This window comes from Crassostrea angulata, chromosome 7, assembly GCF_025612915.1.
Source record: "Crassostrea angulata isolate pt1a10 chromosome 7, ASM2561291v2, whole genome shotgun sequence".
Classification (NCBI taxonomy): domain Eukaryota; kingdom Metazoa; phylum Mollusca; class Bivalvia; order Ostreida; family Ostreidae; genus Magallana; species Magallana angulata.
In genome coordinates this window covers 12,710,471-12,736,554 of record NC_069117.1, presented here as the reverse complement: position 1 = coordinate 12,736,554, position 26,084 = coordinate 12,710,471, and the positions used below count along the sequence as shown (strand labels likewise).

At 32.6% G+C, this 26,084-nt stretch overlaps 1 protein-coding gene across 1 annotated transcript; it reads left to right on the top strand.

The window, feature by feature from the left end:
• Window positions 1-72: 72 nt before the first annotated feature.
• On the top strand, window positions 73-26,084 carry LOC128193014 (SID1 transmembrane family member 1-like). Its single transcript, XM_052866170.1, has 32 exons — window positions 73-499; window positions 2,368-2,501; window positions 2,876-3,046; window positions 3,277-3,421; window positions 3,975-4,058; window positions 5,566-5,713; window positions 5,836-5,929; window positions 6,082-6,146; window positions 6,453-6,527; window positions 6,984-7,156; window positions 10,991-11,064; window positions 11,247-11,313; window positions 11,628-11,776; window positions 11,932-12,098; window positions 12,320-12,456; window positions 14,400-14,502; window positions 14,622-14,695; window positions 15,482-15,528; window positions 15,639-15,744; window positions 15,836-15,946; window positions 16,162-16,275; window positions 16,512-16,565; window positions 20,346-20,398; window positions 20,599-20,767; window positions 21,182-21,256; window positions 21,371-21,512; window positions 22,565-22,665; window positions 22,984-23,051; window positions 23,429-23,570; window positions 24,007-24,163; window positions 25,451-25,520; window positions 25,866-26,084. Exons 1-32 carry the CDS (start codon window positions 311-313, stop codon window positions 25,951-25,953), a joined length of 3,546 nt encoding a protein of 1,181 aa, XP_052722130.1. The 5' UTR covers window positions 73-310; the 3' UTR covers window positions 25,954-26,084.

Genomic DNA, 26,084 nt, shown 5'->3' with positions numbered 1-26,084 from the left:
AAAATCGGTTACGGAAAAGGACGAGTATTTGGTTTGTTTACATCGAAGTTACACAGATGTTTGTTTGAAAGGTTTATTATTAGTTAGCTGAATGCTCAGCATACAAAAACCGAAAAATTAAACGCAACATCAAACAATTTACCCCTAACAAGTAATGAAGTAACAAGAAATCGCACCTAAATGGTTTGGCATATATTTTCTCTACCTTTTCTTTTTTCACCTCACGAGATCGAAATAATCGTTTTCCATAGAACGTTTTACAACATGTGACAATGACACCGTCTTCTAGCGCCTGCATCTAGGAGAAACAATGCGGTCTGCGTTTGTAATGTATTCTGTTTTAAGTTTATTTACCTTGATTGGAATATTACCGGCAGCGAGTTCGAATGATGCTGTCACAGATGTCATCAATGCTGATTTCAACAAAACTTACTCTGCCATCATTAACACAACAAATGAGGCCATTTATAAATTTACGTACAGAGAAATGAAGAATAAGGTAAATCTTTGTTGTAAACGTTTTGCAGGAACAAACATAAACATGTATCTGATCTTTCATGCCTTTAATCAGGAGAAGAATATTTTTGAAATTTGTAATAATTTATTGAGCTTTTTCCAGATGTTTATAGAGAATAATTTAATACATTGGATCCCCTTTTCCATAGTACACCCTGTTTCTGCCTGAGATACCATAATCAGCCAGAGGCTTAAGGGCTGATATTAGTCGAGGGTTAGCTGATTCAGGGTATACCATAATTTCAATTTTTTAGGTCAGTTAATTATGTCCATTAAAATTTCGTACAACACTTTTGCGAGTACACAAAAAATGTTGTAAGACATTTGTATTAATGTTTGTGCGTTGCATTGCGATAATTTGAATCACATTTGGTGGTGTCTGAATAGTGTGCATGTCCACTATTTTGAGGATACTTAATGCGACCATTATATTGCATGCTATGAATGTACATGAGACATTGTGCAACGTATGCGAGAGCTCATTTGAAGCTAAATGCCTCTAGATTTAAAACTAATAAAAATCTAGATAGATAAAATAACTATGCTTGAGACACCAGTAAAACTTGTAACTATGAGTTAGGACACACCTCTCGGAGAGATGAGTATATATATAGTGAATCTTTTTGTTGGGAGTTTGAATCCTCATTGACTAGAATTTGATGTTTTCAAATGGTGGTGTCTGAATAGTGTGCATGTCCACTATTTTGAGGATATTTGATGCGACCACTAATTTAAAATTGCATGCAATGAATGTGAGACATCGTGCAACGTATGCGAGAGCTCATGCGAAGCTAAAGGCCTTTAAATTTAAAACTAATAAAAATCTAGATAGATAAAATAACTATGCTTGAGACACCAGTAAAGCTTGTAACTATGAGTAAGAGGACACACCTCTTGGAGAGATGAGTATAGTGAATCTTTTTGTTGGGAGTTTGATTCTTCTGTCTCGGTGCTCATTGAGTAGAATTTGATGTTATCAGTGCCCAAATATGCACTAGAAGTAATAGTGTTTTTTCTTTCTTTATAAGTTTGAACACCTGTGAAGTTTAGACTTTTCATTTACAAAATTACCAGGAAATATTATATTTCTTGTGCTTTTCATCTTGTTAGACCCTAAGGGACTCAGAATGTAGTTTTGCTCTTTAATTCGTATTTTGTGACATGTTGAATGGAAAATTACTGCAAACATTTATAGGGCCTTTGCTGATGGTGTTGTACATTAGGATTATTCTTTTTGTGTGTGTCATATCAAAGGCAATATATGTTCCAAAACTTTAACTTTCTACTCCCTTAGAAAAAGGAAGGAAACAAATAATTTTAAGTCAAGAGATATATTTATCATATATTGTCAAAGTCCACTCTAGTTTTGGGTGTATTTGAATTATGAAGTAAAATTTAATTAAAGTTTTGATTAAAAAGCACTTCTCTATTGGTTTAAAAAAATTATCCTTTGATTGCTCCAGGACATATATGTCATTGATGTCAGTCACTTGTATGTTGGATCAATTTCTAAATGATTTTATCAGAAAGTCAAGCATCTCTGAAAAAAATCATTTATAGTTAAAATTTTCAATTGTATTTTCTTTATTGAATTGAAAGAAAGTATATTGCTAATGTTTTGTATGGGGGGGGGGGGTTTATACCCTAAAACATACAAATAATCTTTCTGGGTGGAGATGATTTAAAAAAAATACGCCAAGATGAGAAAATATTTGAATAAAAGAGGAGAAAGTATTTGAACAAAACTGCACCTGTCTATGATATTAATATGATGGAGAAAAAATTACAAATTGTTCTTAGATTGACTTTTGTTTGATACTCAGCAGTTCTGACTTTCCGTGTTTTTAACAGACTACGGCTGTCAGAATCACAACAGAACTACATGCAGACCCGAAACGGGATGCCAGGTCCTTCCCTGTGATTGTGGTGATACGACAGCAGCAAAGAACTCTGTCATGGACAATGCCATTGTTTCTTGAATATAGGTACCGTATACACAATAAAAATTGTTCACATACTTACGTACATGTAAAATGTAATTCAAACAGTGAAGATATTGTGAATAGAAGATTTTTTAGATGTTTTACATTCTTAAAAAAGGACGTCAAGGAGATTGTTTCATAAAATGAAACACCAGCCATTAGAATAATTAAACATAATATTTTAGAGGTTGAGTTTAACTACCCTGAAAAGCCAAAAGACACATATTATTTATTATTATGTATGTTAATAAACATAAGTAAAGTATGTTGTAGAAAAGAAATTGAAGTATAATAATATCAATTTTCTAAGAAATTTTGTGAATACAATACAATGTGATCTCTATGGAAGATTAACAGGCCATTGAAATTACTTGTAGTAATACTTCAACACCATATGAGACAATCAGTCGTAATTTATGTCCCCTTGATGCAAGTCATCGACCAGAGATACCAGCAGAACAGAGCTTCTTCGTAGATGTGTCAACATTCAACAAGGAACCTCTTAATTTTACACTCAAAGCAGCAAAAATGGAAAATTTTCAAATCAGGTATTTTATATGATTAATATATTATTGTTGCAAATTATTTTATGTTTAACTTTTTGTTATACTAAAAAGTACTACTAGAATAATTGTGTTTAATAACTAAAATATGAACAACATGCACTGGAATTCTTAGAATCTATATGTGAAGAAGTTTTTTATTAAAATATGATTTTTATGATGGTTTCTACATTGAGCATCTAGTACAAGTTTTACTTCTGGTTTTGATTTATCAGTACCGGAATTCCAAGAGAGATATCTTTCACTCCCTCTGAGCCACAGTTTTACATGTACACCTTCCCAGCGGGCGTAGACTCTGTATTGGTCCATGCCTCATCGGAGGATGAAAAGTGTGCTGTAATGTCCATACAAACAATACAGGTAACGTACATCTATGACTAAATTGCCAATTTACTCTTTTGTATTTACCATGTGACAGGAATACTGATTTTACTGTGAGAAAGAAAAAAAACTTCCCTATTTCCTGACTGAAGTCCAGTATTCTGGCATTGTAGATAATACATATACTGTATATATGTACCGGTACCTCTCTTTATTCATATTGACTTGTGGACTTTTTCATGAATGAAATAATAATTGAAAGTTGAAAGTCCATGTGATATTGATCCCCCAAAAATATTGAGTATGGTAATTAGGAAAATATTGCCTAAATGATGCAATTGTCAATTGGTGTTGAAACCAACTATTATTCATGAGCAAGAAAATTTTGCAAGAACATCCAAAAGTCTGTGATAAAAAAAGTACATATTCTAATTAATAGCTTATGTGTCACCTATTAATTAATCTCTCAGTCAATCATGATAGCCATTGGTCATTGACTCAAATAATCAATACAGTTCTGTTGTCTGAATGTTCTAGTCTGAATGTTCATTGTCGTTCCCTGTTGTTTGACTGATGATTTTAAACTTTTCAGTGCCCGGTGTATGATATGAATGTTGATGTGGAGTTTGAAGGAAAGTACCAAACTATGACCAAACAGGCTGCTATACAGATACAGGTATACTAGTTGAAATTGTTGAATAGACAGATTCAAAATTATCAAACATTTCAATACCGCGGGTAGTTACCTACCAGTATTTATATTACATGTAACGTGTTTCTTAAAAGTCATTTGCATGAGAAGTTAAAATTGTCAAATAGTTAAGAAGAAATGATACTTATAATTATTAGGGCCCCCGCAAGGATTTGCGGGTGTCCTATAGTAATCACTGTCTGTCCGTCCATCTGTCTGTCCGTCTGTCACTCTTCTGTCCACAAATTTTCTGTTTTTTTCTAATAACTTTTTTTATGGTTGCCCAATCAAGTTCAAATTTGGTATGGTAGTTCAGTAGGCAGAAATACATATTTTGATGCTAAGTTTGGTTCTCTATGTTGTCTGGTTTGGAGCTGAGGTGGTGGGGTAGATTCCTTAACTTTGCTTAAGAATGAATGGGCAAAGAGAGATAACTGCTGAGAATGTTACCATATTGTATACTTGGAAGGCTGCCTTTGGGCTTAATTAACCTTCCACAGGAAGAAAATCCTAAGCTTTATCTTTATCTGTCACATTGAGATTAATTACTGCACTGCCTGTGTCTGCAAATGAACTTTGTTTTGAAGTTAAGGTCAATTTTGAATGATGTGTAGTATTGTGTACATTCTTTGAAATATGGATTTAAAATATAATATTCATACTTTATTTTGGTTAAAATTTTATTTTATTCTAAAATCAAGATATATATTAAGATATCCTTTTTCACTATTTTATTTTTTTATTATTTATTTTATTTTTTTCTGCCTTAATGCTGTTAATTTTAACAGGTAATCAGATATAATAACCCCATTCTCTCATTTCTGAAAAAAAAAATCTTATTGTAAATTTAGAAGAAAAGGATGAGAGAGCAGAACAATTAACCCCCTGGGATTAATTACCTTGCCTGCTGCAGAAAATTTAGAGGCTTATCTCTCTCTGTCGTATGAAGATTAATGAAGACCTTTGTCTTTGATGTTTGTTTTGAAGTTGAGGTCAACCATGGGTGATACCACTGAAGGCTGGCATTTTATAAAACACCTGTTTAAATATTTTTTAAATACACATTTAATTTAGTTTTTTTATAAGACATGAGGTTATCCCTGTTTTATGCAGATACAAGGTTACTATTTAGAGTTTTTGGACATTCAGGAATTATCTTGAAATTTTAAAAATACAGTTGTTACTTATAATTTTCATATTTTTTTTTAAATGTAATCAAGTTAAACTCTCATTCCATGAGCTGCACCTTTATATTTTTACCCCTCAGTTTAACACTTTAATTGTTGGATGAAAATCATGAGATCCCATATATTGCAGTTCTTTACATCTTATGCCGGGCATTTATTTTTCATCATTGTTAATATAAAGAGGATGGAATTCAAAGTTTTTTTCACTTCTCTATATTAATTGTCATAGCAGGGCCCTTCCTGACTGGTCAGTTTTCTAGTTTGATTGAAAATATGATAAGATTTGTTTTGGATTGCATTGTTAGAGGGAAGATTATCCAAATGGAGCATTCTATGTTGTGTTTGTTCTGAAACCTTTGGACAAAACATGTTCCTCAGAAATTGAGACCATTTCCTTGCCAGGAATCACACGATCAAAGACTGTAACCCTAGAAATTAAGACAACCATTAGCAGTAAGTACAGAATAGTTACCTACCACTATGTGACAACCCCTCTTCCCTAATTCTGTCTTTGAAATGTTTTTGCAGTTTTACTGTTGAATCACACCTGTGTCACTTGGCATTTGATTTTACAGGTGACAAGTACTATTGGGGAATGGTGTTTGCAGTAGCTGTTTTTGGATCATTTTACTTAATAGCTTTCTTGATCGGAGTGATTTACCATGGATGGTAAGGCAATAGTAATGAAATATTCACATTCACTGGTCTTTGACTGTTTCCTGTATTTGCTTAACATTATCTACCAGTACATAATAGTTGGTGTACAGTAGGGCATTTCAAAATTTTTAATTTTGATATAACTTTAGTATTATACATTACAGCTCAAAACATCGAGGAATATGGATGATCCCAGACCCTCCAGAAGCAAACTTGGACCAAATCTCAGGTATAATATAATTGAAATTATACATTGACATGCACCTTTTAAATTAGTGCATTTTTACATGAAAAACCTCTTATAATCAGAAATGCCACATTGCATGCTCAGCTTCTATGTTATTTTATATTTTTTTGTGATAATTTTTATACTAATAGAGTTACTTGCCATTTTATAATTTACAAAGAAGGCTTAATTAATATTTTGTTCCATTTTTTTTCATGAAAGAACTACAGTACTGGGTATGCCATTCAAATTATACTTCACTTGCATATTGTGTGCCCATGTAATTCCAAATTTTGACCGACATTGTAGATGATATGGATAGTCCTGTGAGACCATTACACTCTAACCCAAGAACACAGTCCTATGGCTCATTCCAACGACAAGGTACAGATAATAGACTAAGAAAACAAGGCACTGGTTTTTAGAAAATTGAATTAGTTTCCTATAAATGTACATCTCAAAAAGAAAATGTTAAGTTTATTTTTTGTATATCAAGTACTGTCATGTTCTTAGCAAAATAATTTTAATATTCCATCTCTGATTTAGTCTAGATCGAGTTACAGCTTTAATTTTGCATCTTTCTCAGCAGTCCAATAAACGTTAATAGTTTGTTAATTTTATTTAATAATTTAAAATTTATTTCAAGTATATTCTTGGCATTAAAAACTGCTCTCCTGATATGAAAACCTCATACAAAATTTCATTCTGTTAACTTGTACTAGATTTAGTACATGTATCAAGTACCTGTATGTCAGTATTGTTTTGTTTATTGTTTTAAAATACATGTATAATATTACAAAGATTGCACCATAAGTTTATTGGAATGATTTTATCCTGTAGCTAATGATGATGATCAGAATGACTTGCTGAACACAATGATCAGAGATAATGCATCAACAGGAGCCAGCAGTGCTTCCAGGGGAATGGATGGAAACTCAGTCAGTTCTATTGACTCCGACGATATCGACTTCCTCAAAGACGCTGATCAAGAAAAGGATGTGTTTAGGACAAAGGTGGGTACCTAGCCTTATACAGTTGTTGGAGGTAGTGGATAGAAATGAAACGGTTAACAAACTCAAAAAGGTTAATTTCACAAATTTAGATACCATGCATGAAGCAAAATTGTTCCTGAATAAAAGAGACATATTAAGAAACAAAAACTTGGTTCTTGGTTTTTAGATGGAATGACACTAAGAAATGACAATATAGCTTAGTTTGCCCTTAAGACCCTGATTGCTTTTTGCCATAATTTGATATCATGGTAAACCTTTCAGAAAGAGGTGTCTTCTTCAGATCTGCTGGGTTGATTTTTACAAAACCTTTTAAGTATGATGTGATTTATGTCTTTTGCAAATGATGCGAATCTCATTTTGATTGGTGAAAAACATGGCTGCTGTCATTCCAAATAAACCATAGATATATAATACATGTAACTTGGGGATAAAAGCTGTTAGGTAAGATATACAAGAATGGCAAGATGTATCACTTTCTTCTCATAATATCAGAGGATTAATTGTATTACATTATACCCCCCCCCCCCAAAAAAAAAGGGGTGTGTGTATTTTCTTATGTTGTAGTCACTGTGCATCCTAATACCCAGTACTTCATAAACAGGTTTAAGGTGGATCACACATTACCTAGTGAAAAATGTCATTAATTATTTTGTAAGTGTCTATGGAGAAGAAGTCAGTTCAATGATCATGTTGCATTAATTCAGAAAATGACCCCCAGTTCAGAAAACAATATGAAACATTTATTTGTCTTAAGTTTTGTTGTCGTTTTAAATTTGAAAAATATAATTTAATTGTAAAAATTCATAATATATGAATTATAAGTGACATACAAAAAATAGAACATTTATAATTTTAAAATGTATGTTAAACATATTAAATAAGATTCATAATTTAACCTGAAAAAATTAAACTAATATTAACCAAACATTTGATTTTGTGAATTGATGGAACTGCCCATTATTTGAAAGTAACAAAATTGATATACCAGTAAAATGTTAGGAGAGAGAGAGAGAGAGAGAGAGCACATTAATGATTTTTAAGTTTTTATTTTTTCTTTGAAAGATTACTGTTTGCAAAGCTGATATCAGTATCTTTACTGAGTCTCCTGAGCATGTTTTTTTCACTTGGTTTTGAGTTTTCAGTCAGTATTGTGGACTCACTGTTAGCACAACTGAAATATGTACCAGTACTTCCACAGCTTTTGGGTCTTAGTTGAGAATTGTTTGTCAAAGTGTCACTGTTTGCACAACTGAATCTAACGCTTCGACTACTGACAGGTCTATGTGAATAGTCTGTAGCTGCGTGAGAGATGGATGTAATGGCTCCTGCAGAGATTCCTGACAATGGTCTTGAAATCCCATCATGATCATTGTCAGTATCTTCTGGTGGATGAGTTAAGATCCAGCTTTGGACTTTACAATGACATCTTCCTTTTTCTTCTGGCAGATTCAGATTTTTATTATGGATCCTGATTTTCAGTGATTTGAGCTCCTCCTTCAATTTTTGATTCTCATTTTCCAGAATTGTTAACTTTTCAGTTTGTTCTTTTTTTTCTTCGTCATGTTTTTGAATGTTTTTCAAACATCTTTGCATTTCCTCACTCACAGTCTGTTTCTCTTCTTGCAAGGCTCTGAGATCTCGCTGGTTTTGACTCATCCTGCTCTCATAATCTGTGATCTTTGTTTGGAAAGTCAACATCCTTTTCCTGAGTTCCTCATTGTCCTGCTTGCTAGATTCCAAGTCCAGAATTTTAATCTGGACTTCATTTTTTGCTTCCTTTAACTTTTCAGTATAGAAAGATTTACTTGTCTCTAAATAAGCTTCTTTCTCTTGTAGCTCATTTTTAATTTTTTCATATTCTTGAAGGACATTTTCCAAAATCTTTGTAAAAGAAAAGGTATCAGTGAATTCAGGGATAGTCAACTTCATCAGTACCACACAATCTTGCACTGTCTTCAGAGTTTCCCTAGCACAAGTCAACAATGAAGAGCTGGCTAATTCCTTTCCCATCACCACTCTGTATAATTGCTTCAGTTGCGTTTCAACAGAATTGCTGGTGGCTTTCACTGAAATGTCTCTCTTTTTGGTAGGACTTACAGCATTCTTCACAGATTGTTTGGTCCCTCTTGTTTCTGTTGCATAACCTTTGTTGATTTGGCCAGTTGACATCGATCGTGACAAGTTTTTGCGCTGTGTGCTAGCCATGTTTTCGTCATATATATATTGCGCACTAAATTAGACACGTATTAATAAAAATCAGAACCGAACAGAATATCTTGATGTGTAGTGCAATTGTGCAAATCACTTCAAAGGTTCTGCATAATAATATATCTTTTGTGAATGAGGACCTTTAAGATAGCTACAGCTATTGATTTTCTGTTCCTTGTGTCTTTCTTTCAATTATTTTGGAAAATTAAACTGCTGTAGAGAGATAAGACAGGATCTTTTTTGTAAAACAATACTCCATTCTATGATTTTTTAAATGGATAGTCCTATTTAAATGTCTCTTATTTTTGTCGTCTCTTTTTATATTTTTATTTCACAGCAAACAAAACACGCAACTTTAAACTACCAGCGCTAACCTAATTTCACAAATGTATGACAAATGGGTACATTTATTTATGGGACATTACCTATACTGCTAATTGACCAGTACTGTAGAAAATTTGACTGACCATCAAATAGAAAACCAAAGATATATTATCTATACCCTAATCCTTATATATGTAATATATATATAGTGGTAATGCATGTAGTACATAAATGAATAGACCATAATTACAAAAAAGGTGAGAAGAAAAATTTCTCCTTTTGCATACATTACTGATATTTTTTGCACAATTTTATATTCATTGATTTATTTTTGGTATGGGACACATCCATATTGTGATCAACATACTTCCTATCAAAATGAACAATAAAATCAAATATACTTTGATAATTTTTTCTTTCTGGAAATTATTACCTAACAGCATAGCACAATCGATTAGAGGGTTTTAACAAGGAATCTGCAAGTCATAAGTTCAAATCCCACTAGGTCCTCTATAATTTTTATCTTTTCAAAAAATTTTAAAACATATTTTTGGCCAAATATTATAAAATTTCAAAATTCTAAACCGATGAAAGTATTTTGATTATAATGAATTTGTTTATTGACCAAAGAATTGTGAGCTCTGTATCTTACTTGCAAACTCAACAACTGACATTCACATTTTGGATCATTAGATAAATCCTAGTAAAGCAATGTGTGAAGATTAAAAATGGAAAAATGAGATTTCAAACTGTGACCTTGCCCTTTAATGATCAGATGGTGACCTTGCCCTGTAATGAATATAGCTGGGCTGCTATGTACATGTAGGGCTTCATAGTTGACCGGTAAGCTAGCCTCGCTGCTATGTAGATATTAGTAGCCGAAATATTTTATGCTAGGCATCAAATTCAAGATGGCCACCTTACTTACCTCTTTGTAACAAATAGTGATATTTAGTGATATTTTGTTCGTCCTTTAATTTACGTGTGAATTTTCACATGTATGTTTCCTCTGGAAATAAACAAATTATGTCGATGTAATAAGTCTCTAGTTGAATATTTTCATCTTCAAATCTGAGACCTAGCGGCTAACCTAGCGGTCCATTTAATAGACCTAGATATCTACGACCTAGCGGCTAGGCTAGCTGCTACGATCTTGAACGCAGCCCAGGTGACCAATAGTTAAACTAGTTCATGACTTATTAGTTATCTCCTAGATGAATTTTTGATTAATTAAATTAAGGTATGGCTTAGCGATTCATGTAGATAAAGTGGTAACATACATGTATTTTTTTTTATTTTCAGACAGAACTTTTTGTGTATGACTTATCAAGAAAAAAATACAAGAAACAAGCGAGAAATTACACTATTTACTGGAGGTGAGTCAACTGGATCTTTTGTGTAACTTAATATATATAAAATATATGGTAAAGTTTTTTTGTGTGCTTTTGTTGCTTCACAGGAAAACGTCCAATAATTACAACTGAATAGTTAGAACTGAAAATATGACTACCAATATATATATTTTTCATGTGTATATTAATTAAATTCTTGATTTCAGAAACTTGTTAGCAATATCGATATTTTATGGACTGCCAGTACTGCAGCTAGTCTTCACTTATCAGAAAGTAAGTGCTCTACATATATACCGGTATGTAATGTAAAATGTACTAGTAGGTACTAGCTGGTAAAGGTATGTTCAAGATGTACGTTCAATAAAATCTTGTTCAGTGTATGCCATGAAAAGCATCGATTTACAACATAGGAGTACATTTGTAATGCTATGTTGTGATTTATGATACCATTTGCAGACAAAGTATATCCTGGGATCTTTGATTTGATCCTGTTAACTCATACAAATAAAAAAAAAAATGAATGACCTATTAACTACTGGTAGTTAAAATTCTTCACATTTGAATGTAAAAGTTGATTTTCATTATAGGTATTGAATGTAACTGGAAACTTGGACATCTGCTACTACAACTTCAACTGTGCTCACCCCTGGGGTCTCGTCAGCTCGTTCAACAACATCTTCAGCAACATTGGATATGTGTCTCTCGGAATTCTGTTCTTGTTGCTGGTCTACAGAAGGTAAGAGCAGTCATAAGGATTTTCACGAATACTTGTATAGATAATGCTGATATGCATTACTTTACAGTTCTAATTAGTCTGTGTTTCTGTGTTGTTGTTCATGGAGAATGGATCCTGCAGTCCAATGTCTTTTAATTTTTTGAAATGATTTGTAGACAGCTGATATACAACATGGCTGTACAACGAGAGAAGATGATGAAGAAGGAGATGGGGATCCCCCAGCACTTTGGACTCTTCTTCGCTATGGGGCTGGCTCTGATCATGGAGGGCATCATGAGTGCCTGCTATCATGTCTGCCCAAATTACTCAAACTTTCAGTTTGGTATGCTGTATATTAGTTGTTTTCTTTAATTTGTTACATTACGAAAAATTTTTACGGAAATGAGGATCTCGAAATGAAATTATATGTAAATTTTCATAGCAAGGTTTTATATTCTTAAACCCTTCTTAAACGTGATTTGAACACCTTTATGGAAGTGTTGTGATAATTTGACATGTTACTGTATAAATGAACACTGAACATTTTTTTACTGTCTTTTGTAGATACGTCTTTCATGTACATCATTGCCTGTTTGTGTATGTTAAAGATCTACCAGACCAGGCATCCAGACATCAGCGCCAAAGCACACACCTCCTATCTTCTAATGGCCTGTGTTATATTCATTGCAGTCATTGGAGTGGTGCGTATCTCTGTCACCTACAAGTCTATCTTCAAGCTTTGTATATATAAACGATATAGTGCTTGACATAAGATCCTCTATCAAATTATTTGCGGATGACACCACCTTATACATTATTGTCGATAACCCGGTCATCGCAAGTAAGACATTAAATAGCGACCTTGACAAAATCCACAAATGGTCTAATCAATGGTTAGTTACCTTTAATCCTCAGAAAACTGAAAGCATAACAATTAGTACCAAACGAAACCGAACTCTACATCCAGACTTGTACTTGAATGGGCAAAAGATAAGTGAAGTGTCACATCATAAACACTTAGGATTACATTTTTCCGACAACGGACAATGGTCATATCACGTTAATATTGTCGTGGCGAAGGCATCGTCTAGGTTACACATTCTACGACGACTCAAATTTTTATTAGATAGAAAATCCTTAGAAAAACTTTACATTTCATTTGTAAGACCAGTCATTGAATACGCAGATGTTGTCTGGGACAATATCTCAAACGATTTAGCCGATAAACTCGAAAAAATCAATATTGAGGCAGCTCGCATAGTCTCAGGTGCGACAAAACTCGTAAGTTTAAATGATCTGTATCGAGAGGTTGGATGGGACACTCTACACAATCGTAGACAAAAACATAAACTAATCAAATTCCACACCATGGTCCATAGAAGTGCTCCAGATTATCTATCTTCTCTAATCCCCTTAAGAATCAGTGAAACACATCATTATCCCACAAGAAGATCGCACTGCATTACTCAACGAAAATCTAATACAAACCACTATTCACAATCTTTTCTACCGTCCACTACAAAGCTTTGGAACGATCTTCCGATAAGTGTCCAAGAAAATCCTTCAGTATCCAATTTGAAACGTGTGCTTAACTCAAACTGTTGTAAAACCCCAAGACACTTTCTATTTGGTAAGCGCACAGAACAGATCTTACACACACGACTTAGACTCAATTGTAGTATACTTAATTCGCATTTATCCAAAAAACATATAATAGATAATCCTAATTGTGCCTGTGGACAAATTGAAACAACACTACACTTTTTATTAGAATGTCCTCTATACACTGATGCAAGGAAAAAATTCATTGACCCATTAAGACCGGTCACTTTAAACATTCTGTTATTTGGAGACCCAGACAGAAACTATTCCTATAATACAAACATTTTCAAACATGTACATCATTTTATTTCTGCTACTAAACGATTTGTAACTTAATTCCACTTGCTACCGTATTGTCGATTTTGTTATTTTTGCATCGTACGACTGTTTATTACTCGGTCACTTTTAATGTTAATTCAAGTTATGATATCTCTCTCTGTATATTTTCTATTATATTTTTCCCTTTTCATTTTTTTTCCATCAATTCCATCTTTTTTTCATTTGTTGTTCCTAATATACTTGCCATTCAGCAAGGGCAACTATCGTTTTTAATAGTTGAAAGTCAATTTAAGGAAACGGATTAATATAAGTTGTAACAACTTGTTTCCGAATCCTGTTTGCATTATTTATTGTTTATATTGATGTACAATTCAAAATGAAATAAAGTTTAAACTAAGCTTTAATATACACTAACCCTTCCAGATTTCCTCTCCTTAAAGCCTTTGCAGTATAAACTCTCCTACCCCTATTTTAAAATGGAAAATGTTTTAAGAAATGTTTTGGGAATTTTACGTTAACTGAATTTTGGTAAAATTGATCATCTTGCCATATGCTTGTTTTGAAAAGAGGTACCTGATGTGTATATTATGGTAATAATACACAATGAATGACACATTTTGTGACTTCTTAATTTCTACTAAAGTAAGTCTCAAAGACTGCTTTGTTTCAAACTGGATGTCACAAAATGTTGCCATGTAAAAATATGTATTTCCTCAAATTATCTTTGTTCTCTCTTCTGATTGCATATGATTTTTAATTGCAGATTTATGGGACCAATGTTTTCTGGATCTTCTTTGCCTGTGTCTACATGTTTTTCTACTTAATTCTGAGTGTCCACATATACTTCATGGGAAGATGGAGTATAGGTACAATACTTGTCATCAGAACACAAGTTTTCATTGTTTCTACCTGTATATGAGTTACGTGTAGATGTAGATGTATTATGCTTAAGCATGCAATTGAGTTTCCTGCATTGTTTTTGTAGATAGAGGAATATGTAGAAGAATATGTGTTGCTGTAAGATATGACATGTGTAGGTGTAGGAGACCAATGTATCCAGTAAGTAAATAGGTTCACTGGTTGTCATCATTGCATGAATATTGAGCCAAATAATTGAAAGGTACATTTATTTATATTCTTTTGTTCTATATATTTTAAATATCATTGGTACTTGAAGATTACCAATTTGTTTTGTTTTTTTCTCAATCAAGCTTTGTTAATTAATAATCAACGAAAATTCCTCAAAAAAAATCATCTGAATTTTTTTGGATTTTACAGTCTTGCGCATGCGCATTACATTCACACTAAATCACGGGAGGCTCTTTATTTTATGTTTCCACAATATCACATTTGCATGGATAAACTTGGAAACGATAAAACAAATGCATGTTAATTTCCATTGAAAATTTTTCTGTTCATCTAAGAAAATACGGGAGATAACTCTAACACAGTGCATTTACTATATTTTCAATGCAACTTTATTAATTTTCTCCAAAATTGTTTTGGAGTGATTCTGCAATTTTCTGCTACATTACGGGTATATGGGAGGCATTTCAACTGTGGTAATGGCCTTTCCCGAGACACAGTTAGATTTTTCCAACTCAGCAGAGTGTAGTGAAATTAATAGCATTATTGTAGGCTTGAAGTTTGGTTATGCAAATGTTAACAATATTTAGTATTTCGATGTATCTATTTTGTACATCCCCGATACCATATGCAATGTCAACTCGTGCATGCACGGGTCAAAGTCTAGTATTCTATATTTTTTATATGCCTGTATGCAGGTAGAAATATGTTATGCCACATCATATAAACAATAAAGGTTTGACCTTCTATTTTCTCTAGGACAGAATGCTTCTACTTGTGGTTGGAAATTTAATCAACTGGCTAATGTAAGTATTCTTGCATAAATATATATTATCTATTTAATAATCTGGTGACTGTTACTATGTAGTAAATAAAATACACTAGTCTTGTTAATCCTTTAATTTTTGCCTTGCAGTGCAGTATATGGAGCTGTGTACCATTCCTCAGACTTTGCTACTTACCTGTTGGGGATCTTTATAGGAAACCTTATGATCTATTGTACATTCTACATCATAATGAAGGTATGTTCTGTGGCACTTTCAAAATTATGCTTTTATCTGTTATGATGTTCAATACATACATCTAAATGTACATAATTATATTCCTTCACAGTTGAGGTATGGTGAAAAAATCCATTCTCTGGTCATGTTCATCATTTTGGGGGCCGTTGTAGTGTGGGCTGTTGCTCTCTATTTCTTCTTCTCTAATCTGACTTCCTGGCAGGTAAGAAGATATATTTTCTTAGATTATAATTCACATATATTTATTCGAAATTTTCCCTTAACTATTCTATATACATTTAATCAATTTCAGTGCATTTGTAAATTTCATTATTATCACATGAAAATATTTTGCACTGTTCAAGGTCCGACTGTGATTATTTGTTGGTGTTCATTCACAACTAGATGAACCTAATTTGTTATACATTTTTGTTATAGCTGACTCCTTCCAAATCCAGAGAAGGAAATAAGGACTGTGTACTGCTAGAGTTCTATGATGCTCATGACATTTGGCATTTTCTTTCATCCATTGCTTTGTTCTTCTCTTTCCTGGTAAGAAATTATAAAAATAACATACACTAGCTGGTACATGCCTATACTAAAGTATATAATCAGAAGGTCATAATATATGTTGCAAAACCAATTCCTAGCAATAAAACTGTATTGCTTGCCAGCGTAAAATTTAGCTTAATCATTTTTAAAATTCTGGAATCCGATTCTTTGTTCAATACATGTTTACTTGTACATGTATGATATGCTAATGTATATTACATGTATTTTTGCTTTAGATACTCCTGACATTGGATGACGACAGATTTTCTACAAGAAGGGACCAAATCCATGTGTTTTAACAAGGCCGGGTCTAATTTCTTCTTTACTCGTTCTGTACTCGGCCTCGTTAAGTGATTTGCATTACTTTATAATGGGATCAATGGATCATTATTCTGTTGTTTCATCAGATATCAGGCTTTTCTTGTTTGTTTTTTTTAAAAGGGGGGGGGGACAGTTCCCATCGCTCTTAAAAATACTGTTACAGTGTACATGTATATACAAGCTATATAGGAGAAGTCTATACACAAATTAAGGTTGTCTTTATGAAATCTACTTGTTGCCTTCTCCCAATTGATGATTATATCTGATATTGATGAATTTATATATATTTAGCACATATATGTCACAATAATAAATCATTACCTTACTTATATCCATAAGATATTAACATATGATGTTGAGTTATATATATATAACACGTATTTCATTTTTGCAAAAGCAAGCTTTTCTGTTTGTCAACCAAAAACACTGCAATTTAAGATATCCTCCCAGCAAGTCTGTTGCAAAACTGTAACAATTAAACATTGATGGTGTTAACCAGACTGTCCAGCTAGCCACCCAAAAGTTGAAATTTTCCAATGAAAAACTGGTGTAATTTATTGAAGCAATATTTAATGTTTTTGTACTCATGTGTGCCAAACAAAAATCAGAATTGTTTATTACATGAATATACACCTTATGTGATATTTATAATATAATCATTTTATCAAATGGCAAAGATTTTTCTGTTTCACTTGTATTATTATACCCCTGCTCCGAAGGAGTGGGGGTATACTGTTTTACCCTTGTGTGTCTGTCTGTCCGTCCGTAACAAAAATTTCTGTCGCATTTATCTCAGCAACTATTTATCGCAGATGCTTGAACTTTTTACACAGTGTTTGTTAAGGCATGCCATATCGTGGGATATATTTTTGTACCAATCAGACGTTAACTTCCTGTTAAATGACGACTTTGTTTATTTTTAGCCAAAATTTTTCAAACAAATTTCCGTCAAAGATTTTTCAGCAACTATTTTTCGCAGATGCTTGAAATTTTTACACAATATTTGTATAGGCATGCCATATTGTGGGATATTTTTTTGTACCAATCAGACGTCAACTTCCTGTTAAATGACGACTTTGTTTATTTTTAGCCAAAATTTTCAAACAAATTTCCGTCAAAGATTTCTCAGCAACTTTTAATCGCAGATTCTTGAAATTTTAACGCACTTTTTGTTTTGGCATGCCATATTGTGAGATTTATTTTTGTATCAATCGGACGTCAACTTCCTGTTAAATAATGACTGTTTATTTTTAGCCAAAATTTTCAAACAAATTTTCGTCAAAGATTTCTCAGCAGCTATTTATCGCAGATGCTTGAAATTTTTACACAGTGTTTGTTAAGGCATGCCATATCGTGGGATATATTTTTGTACCAATCAGACGTTAACTTCCTGTTAAATGACGACTTTGTTTATTTTTAGCCAAAATTTTTCAAACAAATTTCCGTCAAAGATTTTTCAGCAACTATTTTTCGCAGATGCTTGAAATTTTTACACAATATCTGTATAGGCATGCCATATTGTGGGATATATTTTTGTACCAATCAGACGTCAACTTCCTGTTAAATGACGACTTTGTTTATTTTTAGCCAAAATTTTCAAACAAATTTCCGTCAAAGATTTCTCAGCAACTTTTAATCGCAGATTCTTGAAATTTTAACGCACTTTTTGTTTTGGCATGCCATATTGTGAGATTTATTTTTGTATCAATCGGACGTCAACTTCCTGTTAAATAATGACTGTTTATTTTTAGCCAAAATTTTCAAACAAATTTTCGTCAAAGATTTCTCAGCAGCTATTAATCGCAGATGCTTGAAATTTTTACACAGTGTTTGTTAAGGCATGCTATATCGTGGGATTTATTTTTGTACCAATCGGACGTCAACTTCCTGTTTAATGAGTACTTTGTTTATTTTAGCTAAAATTTTCAAACAAATTTTCGTCAAAGATTTCTCAGCAGCTATTTATCGCAGATGCTTGAAATTTTAACACACTATTTGTTTAGGCATGCCATATTGTGGGATATATTTCTGTACCAATCGGATGCCAGCTTTCTGTTAAATGTCGACTTTGCTTATTTTGCATATTCACATCAGAGCGGGGGTATCACTAGTGAGCATTGACTCACAGATATCTTGTTTATTTACCTCAAAATAAATAATTCTTATTGTAATATGCGTGCTTATTGGCAAAAGCTAGTTAATTATGTTTGAATACTACATGTGTATGATAATTTAGTTTGCTTTATTAAGGTCAGACGACACGTTCCTTAATTTTATATAACTTTTTCCAGGAATTTGTTAATGGTTTACTACTACTTTGACAAGCTTTCTTGCAAAAAATTAAGGTACTTTACCAGGCATTTCTGCAAAATACTAGAGTATGCAATTTCCTATATAATCTTCTTGAAAATACACTTGAATTGCTGATATTAGAAAGAAATAAATATACAGCACAGCGAAATTCACTATGTTGGAACTCTATCTCGGCCGGGGTAGGGCTTTGAACTCACGACCTCTAGAACCTATACGCTTCTGGCAGTGAGCAGCCACGGTACTAAACACTCGGCCATCTAGACATATAGCTATATACAAGTAAATTTTTATCATTTTAAAATTAATTATAAAATTAATATTTTTTATTGGAACTCTTTTATACAAGGAGATACAAAAAAGATGCTCAAGGAACGTGTCGTCTGACCTTAAAAAGCACTGTATAGATTGGCTACCTGGTACTCAAAATTTGTGTTTTTTGAAATCAATAAAATTAACTGTTGATGTTTGTTGGATTATTACCATTTCTTATTAGAAAGTAGAGTACTTTTGAGGACATTGCTTCTTGATTTTTTAACCCAGTTATAATTCTAGGTCTGCATGTGTAAAAATGTCAAATTTAAAAAAGACAGTGATTGTTGAGAAAGAGAGTTAAGTATTCATTTGTAAAAATGTCAATACATAAATACTCAAGAGTACAATAATGCTTGATTGCTCTTTTTTTTTTAAAGATAGTTACACCATTGTCAATTATGGTATCATGATATTTTGTAGTACATGTATAAATGTACTGTAATTCATTTCTTATGTTAATGATATATCATATTGGTGCACATTTGTAATTGAATTAAAAGTTCTTGATTGTTTTTATTTTGCTGAAAATAAAATTGAGAAAAATGTTTTAGGGTATTGTTGATTTTGTGAGATGTCTATATTAAATTATTTATATACAAGTGTCTCTATTCAGTTTGTTTTAATAATAAAGATTGGCAATGGAAGAAAAATTAGCAATTATCATAGAAGTAGAAAAAAGTATTTTGATGTGCATAATTATGAAGCATGCAGTACAACATACTCATCCAGAGAAACTAATTTAATTGAAATAAAGCAGAGAACACATATATTCATAAGCTTTAATGGTTTTTATATAATGGGAACTCGTGCAAGAACTTTGATCTTAGGTATTTTACACATTTTGAAACCGATCTATTAATCAATTATGGAGTTGCAAACATTAGCTTCAATATCTGGGAAACAATCCCCCTATGTACATGCATTTATGTATACCGTTTTCCGCTGTTTATTTATGCTCTTGTTTACACGAATAAAACTTGTACGTCTTACTGTACTGAATCCCAACTTCGACCGAGTTAATTGATTTGAACAACGCCAACGTAAACAAAAAAAATTGAAAAGAATATTGAAAACGTAAATTATTTGTTTTCACGCGATTGATAAATGTTGACAACCTTGTACAGATGTTAAAATCCTTTGGGAAGTTGTTTGGAAGGAAGCGTTCGAGCAAAAAAGGGTAACTCATTTAATTATTTGTAAATTGGCTGTATGAATAATTCGATTTGTCTCCACTATCATGGATCCTTCTTTTTCTTTCGGTTGGCTACTTTAGCAAATATAGTGGAATTTCGTAACATGAAAGATTAAGACAACAACAAGAAGGGAGCAACAAGAAGGGATTTTTATTTAAAGTGTTTTTATAATTTTCATGAATAGGAGGAAGGGTGCGGTAGACACAGCAGACGATGACAACGATGAAGCAGGTGTTAAAAATAGACCTGGCGCTAGAGCCTGTCGTATTGCAAAATCTCCTGTGCACGAAGATGCTGTTGTACATCTATCAGCTGTCGAACCAGGACTGTGTTTGTCATGCAGTAAAGACAAAGTATGTGTGATATTAGCAAATAACATAATATTAAGATTTGTTTCTTACTATTCAATGTTTCTAATGGGCATTTTGGTAAATCTCAGGCATTTTGGTGATTCTGTGTACCACAAAAATAAGATTTTTGTGTTTATATAAACTTAGATACTCTATAGAGTACAGTTTTGATGAACATGAGATAATTCATTGATAAACAAATTGTTCATTCTTTTCAATTAAATCTTTCACCAGCATTGGATTTTGCATACAACAGTCTAACAGTTAAAAGGCATATATTGGCATATATTGGCATATATCTAACTCTCTGTATTATAAAATAAGATTGAAATAACAAAAAAGTAAGCTACCAGTATACGTCATCACTCAGATAAGTGAATTCATCTACAATCTACATGTGTTTTCTTTTTCTTTTAGTCTGCAGCATTGTATGACTTTGAAAATCACAGGTTAGTTGACAGATGGACAGGACATGAAAGGGAATTGACTAAGGTACAGTAGCAATCGGGTCTTGTTTGATCACACTAAAGAAATAATTACTGCAAAGAATTATGTGTACTTTAATCATTAAATACATTAGTACTGCAATTACATGTTTTAATTCAGATTCAACATGGTAAAACTTGCGACAATATATTCAGCGCATCAAGGGATAAATCTGTTAAGATGTGGAAGCGTGGAAATCCTAATTGCTTGCAGGAATTTAATGGCCATGATCTAGTAGTGACCGCCATTGATCTCAACCATGGTAAGAAGAAAATGACAGCACTGTTTACATGTATACAATTGTATTTTTATTATTGTATTATTGAATTGAAATTGTTGGTCATCATATTTCAATTTAATTTTATTACCTTTCATGCTGCTTCTTGTCAGTTTATTCATGTTAATCAAATATTTGATTTTAAGGAAGTTCAACCTTCATATTTTCCAGTTATCATATGAATGAACATTTTGGTGTTTTAAATGAAATTAATGTGTTATGGGATATTTGTTGATAGTATTACTGATTACTGTTGATTATAAAAGTGCTTTATAATCAAAATGCTTTCTAATCACTAGTTTAGAATTTTCATATTTTTTAATAGGCCCTATTTGATGAAAACTACATAACCTGTGTTAGCAGGTTATGTATATTTTTTCTGCACTGATCGCTCTCCCAAAATTTTAAAGCATATTTTTTTTTATCAAATAGGGCCTAGCTGCTATTAAAAAATATGAAAATTCTAAACTGGTGATTACATAACACAGGTTATGTAGTTTTCAGCAATGTTGCCACCTTCATATTCTGCATGAATCACCAAAGAAAGTATTTTATTGTTTATATATGAATATTCTTGAGATTTGATGAAAAACTGTTGAATCACCGAATTAAGTACTTGACGTGTAAAATCAGGAATCTATATACATGTATATATATTAATTATACACTGTAAAATTATACAAACCCTGTCTAAAGAAATAGCATGAAACTTGATTTTTAGTGTTTTCATGAACATAGAACCTGAAAATATAATTGTGTATGTATATATAAATAGAAAAAAAACCCAGATCAACACTGGTATATATCAGGCTACACCAGAGTTCTCAGATATTTACAGTCAATAAAAATAAATAAGAGAGTTACGGTAAGTGCTAGGAACTGTTTAAAACGAGCACATGATCGCATGTCAAGAATAATAGTAAATGTATATTATTTAATAAAAGGTTTGATATTTTGATTTTCAATCGATTAATCATTATTGCTGAATTATTTTGGAAAGTAGATTTAGATATTTAATGGTTGCCATTACCTTTTAGATGATAGCTGGCTGTGCAGTGGCTCCAGGGACAACCATGTCAAGCTTTGGGATGTCAACACAGCCCAGTGTATCATGGAGAGTAGCATCCACAGGAACCTGGTAAGAAAACTTACATCATTAAAGATTAATGAATCCTTCAGAAAAGAGAATGTGTCAGTAAGTTTTGAGGTACAAACACTTGAAATATTGGGAGCTTGTGCTATTCATCATCTGTATGAAAAGTTTAAAAATGTAAAAAAAAAAATCCCTGCAATCGTGTCAACCAATGCATATTTTATTTCTTATAAGGGTATACCTACCATATGATTATTTCACATACCTGGTAATATCTGTTAGTATTTGATGAATGAACCGTCTTTTCATCATTCTTAGAAGCCAATGAAGTCAAGTGATTACATATTATATTTCTATTACTAGGTGACAGATGTGAAGTTTGTTCCTCATTCTCATTTACTGGTACAGACTGGAGAAGACAAGGAAGTCAGGTATCATTTATTATCCAACAATACTGATGAATATGCATGAAATTTAAATTTTATTGTTACACATACCAAAGTTGATTGACTTCAGTAATTTACCCGTAAATTACATTTGGATGTCACAAATGATAAACAACATTACATATATCAGTGTTATAGTGTGCTCTGTGGATAGATAAAGAATCATCATAATATCCAACTATCTTTAAGTGAATTGACATGGAACACTAATGTATTATTTATGTCATCTACCAGAAGTTTTGAATTCATATAACAAAAGTAAAAACTTGGGTTTTTTGAAGTTAATTGGGCTTAGAACACAAAAAAGTGGTATCTTATCTATATCTTAATTCTTTCTTTCAATTAATGCACTGTTATTTCAGATTATTTGACACAAGGACAATGCAGGTCATTCATAGTTTCCCTCGAAAGCACTACATCCAAATGGCATGCGATGTCAGTCCGGACGGCTTGTTCTGTGTCACTTGCAGCAATGGATTCGGTGGCAAAGGCTGTGAAGCAACGGTTAGTTTAATCACACTAATGTCTCTAAACATTCATATCATAACGCATCTTCTCTAGCCAAGTGTCTATTATTCTCATCTCCAGATGAGAAAAACGAATTGGACACTTAGGTTGAGAAGATGATCATAACTTGGACTTTGCATGCAATACTGGAATTTTTTTTTTATATTACATTAAATCTATTTATATAAATCAAATCCAGGTACATATGATAACTGATGCTATATGATTTAAGAATGAGATAGAAAAATAGATGAAATATCTTTGCTTTTTCAAGTAGCTGGATATCCTAGCTGCCTTAAAATCCCCCTATTGGTTCTGAAAAAAAGTGATTTTCATCATCTTTGACTATAACTAGAAAGTATATCTACATGTATTAATATAAATCTGTTGTGTCATGTACTATTTTAAAAAAATGTTTTGATTGTACATGTAGTTATGGGACTTACGTGGGAGAAAACTAGTCCATGAATACAGTGACCATGGAGAAGCTGTGGAGTCTTGCATTTTCTTGCCAGCCATCACTGAAAAACAGATCATTGCCACAACTTCTCGCGATACCACAATCAGACTTTGGGATATGAACACAAGGGGTTTGTAAAATGTTATTGCATACTAAACATTTCAGGCTATTTCTCAACAAATGAAGATGCAAAATTAGCAAATACCAAGTAGTGTGAAATCATTAAAGTTCAAGAGGACAAATTTCATGGAAAGTAAACTGTTCTCTTATTTATTTAAGAAATAAAGTATGACTTATCGTGAATGTTGCAGAATAAGCTCTGAGGTTGAGAAATGTTGTTTGGAAATATAAAAGCCAAGGGTTGGCCGAGGCTTTTATATTTCAGACAACATTTTGAGACCGAGGAGGTTATTTTGCATCATTCACAAAAACAAGAACTTTATTTCTATTCTACTAACAGCCCAGTATTTCTACAGATCGTTTCTCGTATAGAGAGACGATTAAGGTCATTTTGATGGCTGTTCCATGTAACCCCAACGGTGTTAGGAATGTTTACACGTGTATCAATCAAAGGAATCACATGCAGACGACAGAATTTTTCTTTGGATTTTTAATACTCTTCACTTGATTATAAGATATCTTTGAGTTATATTCCTTATATTTTAAGGGCAATTTAATATGATTATTACTACTACATGTTATATATTTTATGAAAAAACACGCAGTGCTAGGGAGGTCCTATGAACAGACGCATTGATCTCTTAAAAATAAACATTTAATTGAGGCAATACACATCGTTTTGACTGGAACTAACATGTGATATTGACATGGTTTTAAAACTTTTTTACGGTTTAAAGTTGTACTTTCATGATCAGTGCGAAACAAATAAGTATTTCTGATCTGATAATTTACTGATGACGTTCGTGGTATATTGGAGGATAATGTACGCAGCATCTCATTGATCTTCGGCAATAACTGTAGTAGAATGGGACATAATTTTCAGGACGACTGATTAATGAATAAATAGATTATTGTGTTTCATATTTTGGGGGAAAGTAAATTCATTAGTGAAGGAAGGAATCCACAAAATCAACAAAAATTGAGGCTCCACAAATTCTAATTATTACGCAAAGGCTACTGGTATTCATGGGTAGCATAGAGCTGACCTAGATTCGAACTTGGAACCTCTGCATTTTAAAGTCAGGAGCTCTGCCGCAGTGTACATGCACTGCTATCCATCTTTTGTATTTTGAAAGTATAGAATACAGCTCTTAGATATCTAGTAGTATAGAGTGCTGCTCTCCAGACTGTTGTACAAAATGTTGTTTAACTTTCAATCTGAAGAGCTAACATGGCTGAAAGCATTGACAATTAACAATTTATTAAAGTACATTGATATGTATATTTTTATTTGCAGAGTGCCTTTCATGTTTCCCAGTACCTGGATCTGGACCCCTCACTTCCATTATCTGCTATGATGATCTGAGGTGAGTGACCTGTATTCATACTCAAATAAATTATGCCGGTGTTTTAATGAATTTTTTCCCTCTTATTGTTTTGCATGGATCCAGACAATTATTTCTAAGGGGGATTGGGGGTTGGGTTCCATTACAAGGGATGACTTTATTTTCAGGGGGAGGAGGGAGGGGGTCCAAGGGTCTGTCAAAATAGAAAAATTAATTTTTGACTGATGAATGAGAATTTTAATGAATCATATCACTTTTAATAAATTGACAAAATAATTATGATAATTTTTATATAAGGCTTTATGTGCCTTTTACATTGCACATGTACATGCAATTTGATGTTTTGCATGATTTTTTGAATTTCAGTTTATGTGTGTCGAGCTTTAACCAGGGGATTATCTCCCTCCAGTTGTCTCCCTCAGATTACTCCCTTCACCAAACAGGCCAGTTCTAATGCCAAATTCTGAGATTGATAACTGCAGACTGCTGCATTTGTATTTCTTCTTGAATAATGACTTGATCCGTCCAACAGCTTCCATTGGGAATTCAACAAATTTGTTTATTTATTAATACAATGTACTATTA